Source organism: Bidens hawaiensis, unplaced genomic scaffold (assembly GCF_021521415.1).
Source record: "Bidens hawaiensis isolate Kalapana, Puna unplaced genomic scaffold, B.hawaiensis_p1.1 tig00036798_1, whole genome shotgun sequence".
NCBI lineage: Eukaryota > Viridiplantae > Streptophyta > Magnoliopsida > Asterales > Asteraceae > Bidens > Bidens hawaiensis.
Window position 1 is genome coordinate 64,473 of NW_027496426.1, and position 7,540 is coordinate 72,012.

The 7,540-nt window shown below is 37.3% G+C and overlaps 1 protein-coding gene across 1 annotated transcript; it reads left to right on the plus strand.

The window, feature by feature from the left end:
• The first annotated feature begins 181 nt into the window (after positions 1-181).
• On the plus strand, positions 182-3,740 carry LOC143588834 (uncharacterized). Its single transcript, XM_077069748.1, has 9 exons — positions 182-222; positions 527-700; positions 786-1,185; positions 1,300-1,592; positions 1,663-1,731; positions 2,066-2,122; positions 2,198-2,250; positions 2,328-2,403; positions 2,816-3,740. The coding sequence occupies exons 1-9, from the start codon at positions 182-184 to the stop codon at positions 3,738-3,740; spliced, it is 2,088 nt and encodes a 695-aa protein (XP_076925863.1).
• The last annotated feature ends 3,800 nt before the right edge of the window (positions 3,741-7,540 follow it).

Sequence of the window (7,540 nt, forward strand, 5' to 3'; positions counted from 1 at the left end):
TGTTCCGCATTTATCGTCCATATATTATTCATCTTCATCTTCATTAATCTCTCTCTAGAATCAAAATTTTCTGGTTTCCCACTTCAAAAATTGGATCACATATTATATATCGTATGATTTCATCCCATGCATCATCTGATAATATTATAGCACGCAAATAAAGAAAGATTCATATGAAATCATGCAGCGACTCGTTGATAACTTCCTCGCTGTCACAAAAGAGTTAGTAATTTCCATTCTTCCTCCTTAATTAATTAGCTCCATCATGCATGCATTATTTACATACCTTTTAATCAACACGTAAAATTATCCATCATCTAGCTTGTTTAATCATGCATGTACGTGTTTCATTTCATGAATTAATGGCCATGCATGCATGAATATATTTGTATGTATGGTTTTATGATAGCTAGCTAGGGTTTTGTGTTTGATTCAGATTAATTGTTGGTTTAGATTCATGAGGTATAATTAGGGTTTTGTATGTGTCTGATTCAGATGTTTTCTTTTAATTGTTTGTATGAATTAGGTCCGTGAAGACGATCACGTACGAAACATTGAGCAACATAGTAAGGCTGATTAATGGAGTATCTGCATTATTATTGTCTATATTACCTGGCAAAGCCAACATTCTTGAAGGAATTCAAGGCTGGGAGCTCCGGCCCAAAGTTCGCGGACCCCGCTTTCCTAGATGGATGGAAGAGTAAGTATTATTATTCTTATTATTCTTATTATTTTTTATCAAGATATGATGACATGATTTTAATGTTTGTTTGCGTTGTTGGCAGTGGGGTGTCATCGTTTAATTCGTTCGTTCATGAACTATCGGTGGATTTAGATACAATATCATCAGGTATTGAGCATCCATCTGAAGCTGATATGGAAGATGATGATGACGCGTACGTTCCCTCAACTCCATTAACACCCAACATAATACTTTCACGAGCAACTAGCTTCGCCAAGCGCGAAAGGAAGAGGAGGCATTGGATTGTGTCTATTATCATGTTCCTTTTGATTCCTGCAAGACTTATGTTTGGGATACCCTTTTATTTTTGTAAAAGGATCTTTAATAAAGGTGTAAGGTCACATACTGCTAATCATAGAGGAGTGTCGTCTGCGAATACTACCAAGAAAGCTTTGGATCATGTTGTTCAACGGGCTACCGATAGAAGACGTGGGATTATAGAGGTTTGTTTGTTATGTTTAGATTATTATTATCTTTAATTAAAATTTCCAATTTGTTTCATTTTCATACTTAATTCATCTTGATGTTAACATGGTTTCTTGTATATATATTGACAGGATCTTCATATGGGAATAGAGATATTAATAGAAACCATATTTGATGTTATTCATCATGTAACTCATTGTCTTCTTTCACCATTGGAATCTTTAAGGAAGTTATTAAGGTGGTCTTATTCTTCATCTTCTTCAAATGGTACTACAAATATTAATGATGATGACAATCCAGATGCCATTGTTCCAACCACCACTCTTGCTAAATCTGATCCTACACCAACCCAAAAGAAAGCCTCCGTAACTGGCGCCCTAAACACGGATGCTAGAACATGTCGGGATGTCATTACCGAGCTCGGGTAAGGCCTCAATCGGTCCTTGGTAATTTACGATTGCATCATTTAAAGTTTCTTAACATGCAACTTACAGGTACCCTTATGAAGCTATTGATGTTGTAACAAAAGATGGATATGTTCTTCTTCTGGAAAGAATTCCAAGGTTGAACACTAGAAATGTTTCTTTTGGGGGTAAATTAAGAAAATGACTATCTTCACCAATGAGTTTGGATAAAATAGACTTGATTTATGTTTTACTAAAATATCATTTGACTATTCTTTATTTTAAGAAAAATGTTTTAGCCAATCAAAAGTCACGCCATGCGTTAAGGCGCAACAGATTCAATCTATCAAAGGGACGCGTGTAAAACACTGGTTGATTCGGTCAAAGCTATGTTATCAAACTTATATGTTAAGAGTGTCATTTTGATGATTTTCCTTTCATTTCTGGATCTACAAATTTCATTTGATTAACAACACCCTAATTTTTGTTGTAGACGCGATTCGAAAAAGGCTGTGTATCTACAACATGGTGTGTTTGATTCATCTATGTCGTAAGTTGATCAAACAATTTGAGCTTTTAAATTGTTTTAATCAAGGTTTAATCATGTTTTTGGTCTTATCTTTAGTTGGGTGTCTAATGGCATTGTTGGCTCTCCAGCTTTTGCTGCTTATGATCATGGTATGTTATCTTTGTCGTCCGCAAACCTCAATATCTCATATGATTACCCAAATGCTAAAAATTTTCTTCATTTTCAGGATACGATGTTTATCTGGGAAACTTTCGTGGTCGGGTTTCCAAAAAACACATCAACAAGAAACTATCTTCACGACAGTAAGTTGTTTGCAAAAGTTCATGATCACTGATAAGCTTAAACTTGTGACTTCATTATTCTGTTTGAAATCGACTAAAACCAAACCGAGTTACAATTTTGGTTTCTCGTTTCACAAACTAAACTAAATAACCAAATGAACCGAATAACGTACCTAAATAAACCAAACAACAAATAATGGTTATTTAAGTTTTGTCACTTATCTCATACCATTACAATTTAGCACTACAGTCTTACTATTACGTTCGGTTCGGTCTAAACTAGCTTACTATGTTCGGTTTGGTTTTGCCTACGGCCAAATAAAATTCCAAACCAATTAAGCTGAAAACCAAACTGATAATAAAGAGAATCAATAATATTGCAACTGCTTTCTTTAATACTAAAAATGTGTGTGATCATATTCTCACGTGTCAGGTATTGGCGTTACTCAATCAACGAACATGGAACCCAAGATTTACCAGCATTAATCGAAAAGATTAACGAAGTCAAAACCCTAGAACTCAAATCATTGTCCCAAACCGAAGAATCAAACCCGGACCAACAACCTTACAAGCTCTGCGTGATATGCCACAGTTTAGGAGGAGCCGCGCTCCTCATGTACATAATAACTCGTCGCGTAGAAAACAAGCCACACCGCTTATCACGAACCATAATGTTATCTCCCGCAGGGTTCCATCATGACTCCCCCTTCTTCTTCACCGTCATCGAATACTCCTGCCTTTGGTTATCCCCGGTTTTGTCCCCAATATGCCCAGGTTTATACGTACCCACTAGGTTCTTCCGCATGCTGATCAACAAACTAGCTCGTGATCTTCAAAACTACCCTGCGGTTGGCGGGTTAGTCCAAACTATAATGGGTTACCTTGTTGGTGGTGATTGTTCAAATTGGGTGGGAGTCATGGGTTTGCCTCATTACAACATGAATGATATGCCCGGTGTTTCATTTGGTGTGGCTCGGCATTTGGCTCAGATTAAACATGCAAAGAGGTTTGTGATGTTTGATTATGGGAGCCGGGAAGCGAACATGAAGGCTTATGGTTCGCCCGAGCCTATGGATTTAGGGGAGCGGTATAACTTGATCGATATACCGATAGATCTTGTTGCTGGGATGAAAGATAAGGTGATTCTGCCTTCTATGATTATACATCATTATAGGTTGATGAAAGAGGCAGGTGTGAGTGCTTCTTATAAGCAGTTTGAGTATGCTCATTTGGATTTCACGTTTTCGCATCGCGAAGAGCTTTTGGAGTATGTGATGTCGAGGTTGTTGTTGGTGGAGTCGAAGCATAGATCATCGTTGAAGTTGAAGAGGAAAGATGAGATCTTGTTGGTAAAGTGAATTAATGTGTTGTGCTTATGTTGTAAATGTTAATGTGGTGTGTGATTTTGTATATATAATAGTTAGCAAAGTCTTGTGAAACTAGATGGTTTTGTGTATATGTATGATTAGTATTATCTATCTTATCCACTTCTCCATCTATGAGGATGGAGATGTTTGTTTGGTTAGTGATGTGTATATAGAATGATGAAATTGTTATCTAGTTTAGTTAATTTCTTAGTATCCATAAACCAAATCTAGTTAAATCATAATTGATTATGATAAAGTTTAAGTATAGTTAATATTACCTTTATAAAAATCTTATATAGTCATCGACTCACCTCATCAGTTTTTGTTTATCGGTAGTGTACTATCATTATTAATACCCATCTTTCTGGTTGATTTGTGATTCATTTAGTCACACTTAATATTACTTGGTTGTATTCACATGTTAAAAATGGGTTATTTTAGAGTTAGAGGTCTCAGTTGATATGTAGACTCTCTATTCCTTGAGATTAAGGAAATGTTTCATATTAATGTCATGAATCGGGCCTTAAGAATGTCGAGCACAATCTTGTAGTCATCTATTGACCCGACTGAAAAGCTTATTTTGTCTTTCCACATGTCGATCCTTGCTTTGGCACAATATGATTCGCCTTCATTCTTGTAGTTTTATGTTTTGCTTAGTTTTTCAATTTATATAAATGTGTATTTTTTTTATATTACCATTATACCCTTGTGTGAATGGAACATCTTCAATATTTACTTAAAAATCCATCTTAAAACTACGTATAGAACCGTGGGGTGCTGGGTTGTCACGTCCATATAGAGAAGTTGATACATCAATCCATCCTATTAGTTCTGACTTGGATACTACCCTTATAAGAAAACCCGTTATATGTGAGAAAATCTCTAACCCAACCTGAAACTCTATATTGTCACAAGTGGAATTTGAACCTAAAATATCCTATTTTTTTAAGTCCTTGGATAACTTACCTTAACTATTTGGGTTGAGAATTATTGACAAAAAGTTTTATTCAATTAAGTTTGTTAATGAATAAATTATTTTTGAAAGAAAAAGTACACAAATAGCAGTTTGACACGTAAATCTCACATTGGGGCTCACAAGAAATGTCCAATCTCAAATGTCAACAACCTGTTTTATGTGCATTAATTGTGTTTCAAATAAGAATTAAAAGCAACAAAGAAAACATGAGCTCCCGGTACATATAAAACCTACAATATTAATTATTTTAAGGACTCGAAGTAATATATAAGATAGGTCGCAAGTTATACGATCTTCTTAATTTGGCATTTATTAGGCTGAGGGGTGTGGAGCGCTAGAGGGGGCGCGTGAGCCCATCCGCTCGCGCCCCGGGGCGCGAGCACCACACCACCGAGGCGCGAGAGGGGCGCGAGCGCGGAAAAAGAGGCAGGCGCAGGCCAAGTAGCGGCTGAAAATGGGCGTGAAGTGGGCTTGGGAATGCGTGCATGACCGTTGGGGCTTTACAAATAGAGCCGTTGGCTCTTTAAGTTTATTAAAAAAAAAAAAATTTTCCCTATATAAACCAATATCAACCCAATATCACATACCACACCCAAAATCACATAAAATACTTACCACAACCTCAAAAAAACCCAAAATCACCCCATCTTCCAAACCTTTTTTTAAAAACATGGCTGGAAATTGGTACCCAAACCTAGATTCAGATTACAGTTACGACGATTTATGGTCGGCACCGGACCAAACGATGTTTTATTCGGGGTCGCAACAATCATCCGGCTTTCAACCATCCAACATACAACCGTCTCCTAACTTTGTTGTTCCGGAGACACAAGAACCAGAAGGTGAAGCTGCGGGACAAAGAAGACGCGTCCACCGAAAAAAACAAGTTGCAACGGACGGGTCGGGTTCGGCTTCGACTGGAAGGACGAAACGGAAAACCACTCCGTGGTCATCGGATGAGAAGGAAGCCCTGTGTCGAGCTTGGATAGTCATTTCTGAGGATCGGCGTTGCGGTAATTGTTTTAACGTTTTTAAAAATGATTTTTAATAAAAAAGTTAAATAAAAAAGTTAAATGACTTACAAATTTATTTATGCATTTTGCAGCGGACTACCAAAAGAGCAAGGTCTTTTGGACAAAGGTTAGGGAGACGTTCTATTCGCTCGTTGGGAGTACAGAGCGGAACGCCGATATGATTTCGGGTCGGTGGACCGAAATCAGAAAATTTGTCGGCTTGTTTACTAATCTGTTCAACAGGAACGCCGGTCGTATGAGACCAAGTGGCAGTGACGATTTGGCGGTTTATAATTTCACTGTCGAAGAGTGGAAGCAGGAGTGCCTGCGGAGGTATGGGACGGTGAAGACGTGGGACGGTGTAAAGGTGTGGGAGAGGTTGAGAAGGTGTTCTAAGTGGGTTGAGCTGGTGGCGCCGGACCTTGATGCAGAAGTAGGGCCGAAACGGACTAAAACTAGTTCGTCTGGAGCGTATAGCACTTCCGCCGGGTCGGATTGTCGGGTTGGATTCGACCTAAACGTTGCGGGGGAGGAAACGTCTTCACCGCCGAGGAGGCGGCCATTGGGAAGGGACGCCAGGGGGAAAAAACCGGCTGAGGGGGAAGCCGTAAACATCAACGATCTTGTTGAATCCCTCAATAAATTCAACAAAACCATGGAGGTGGTCTCTAATGACAAAAAGGAAAAAAAAGAATGAGAGATTTGGATTTCCTTACAAGAGACTTCAGTAACCTAAATCCGGTCGACCAAATGCTGATGGAAAAACAAAAGGAACGTATCCGGAAGGGGTTGATCGAAGAAGACCAGGCCGAAGAATAAGAATAATGTTTTTTTTAGTACTTTAATTTTTTTTTAGATATTAATGTGTTTTTTTAATTAATGTGTGTTTTTTTAAATAATTTATGAGTTTTTTTAATAATACGTTTTTTAATACATTTATAAAAAAATAAAAAAAAACCGCTCGCGCCCCCTCTCGCGCCCCTCCACACCATGTCCCGGGGCGCGAGCACCACAACCAACACCCATTTTATCAAGTTTCTCTCTCTGCCACACGTCACAATATTATTGGCTGGCGCCCCCACTCGGGCCTCCTCTCGCGCCCCCCACACCCCTCAGCCTTATAGTTGGATAATCATTAAAAAAACAACTATTGTAAGTGTGAGAAGTGATAGGTGAATAAATGTTGACTTAGACAAGAGACAACATAATAAACCAAGGGATCAACATTATAAAGAAATTATAAATGACTCAACCTTTCTGAATCTATACTCTTTAATAAAATGCTATAAGTTTTACCACTTGTCATTCTTACATTAAACCTCATATTTTTTAACAGATTTATAATAGTTACCATTTTTAAAATTTATACTTCAAAATTTGTTAACTTAATATTTACTTCATATTATTTTTCAAACATTTAATATATATAATTATCTTTTACTTTAAAATTGTTCTAAAGACTATTATACAACGACTGTATTAATAGTGTTTAACGAGTTTATTGTTTCTTATATACTGATGATTTATTAAATATTGTATTTTCAAGAACTATTCGTGTAATACACAGGCTTGAAACTAGTTTGATAATATGAGTCAACCGAAAAGAAAAAAAACGATAGGGGTTTCTAGAGACACCAAACACCCTTTTATACGCCCCGTGTAAGGCTATACGGAACGTATATAAGAGTGTCCCTAGTAGGACCCAAATGATATTCTTGAATATTCTTAATCGTTACCATTGTAAAATCTTGTTGGTCATCAAATTGTCATAAGAATTACATGGTTAATGTTAAAAATCGCAT

What these genes read in the sequence shown, in the direction of transcription:
- LOC143588834 (XM_077069748.1), top strand. Translation starts at nt 182, where the DNA reads ATGCAGCGACTCGTTGATAACTTCCTCGCTGTCACAAAAGA. An exon ending in TTCCTCGCTGTCACAAAAGA is followed by an intron (nt 223 to 526) that starts GTTAGTAATTTC and finishes TGTATGAATTAG; the next exon opens with GTCCGTGAAGACGATCACGT. An exon ending in CTTCTGGAAAGAATTCCAAG is followed by an intron (nt 1,732 to 2,065) that starts GTTGAACACTAG and finishes TTTTTGTTGTAG; the next exon opens with ACGCGATTCGAAAAAGGCTG.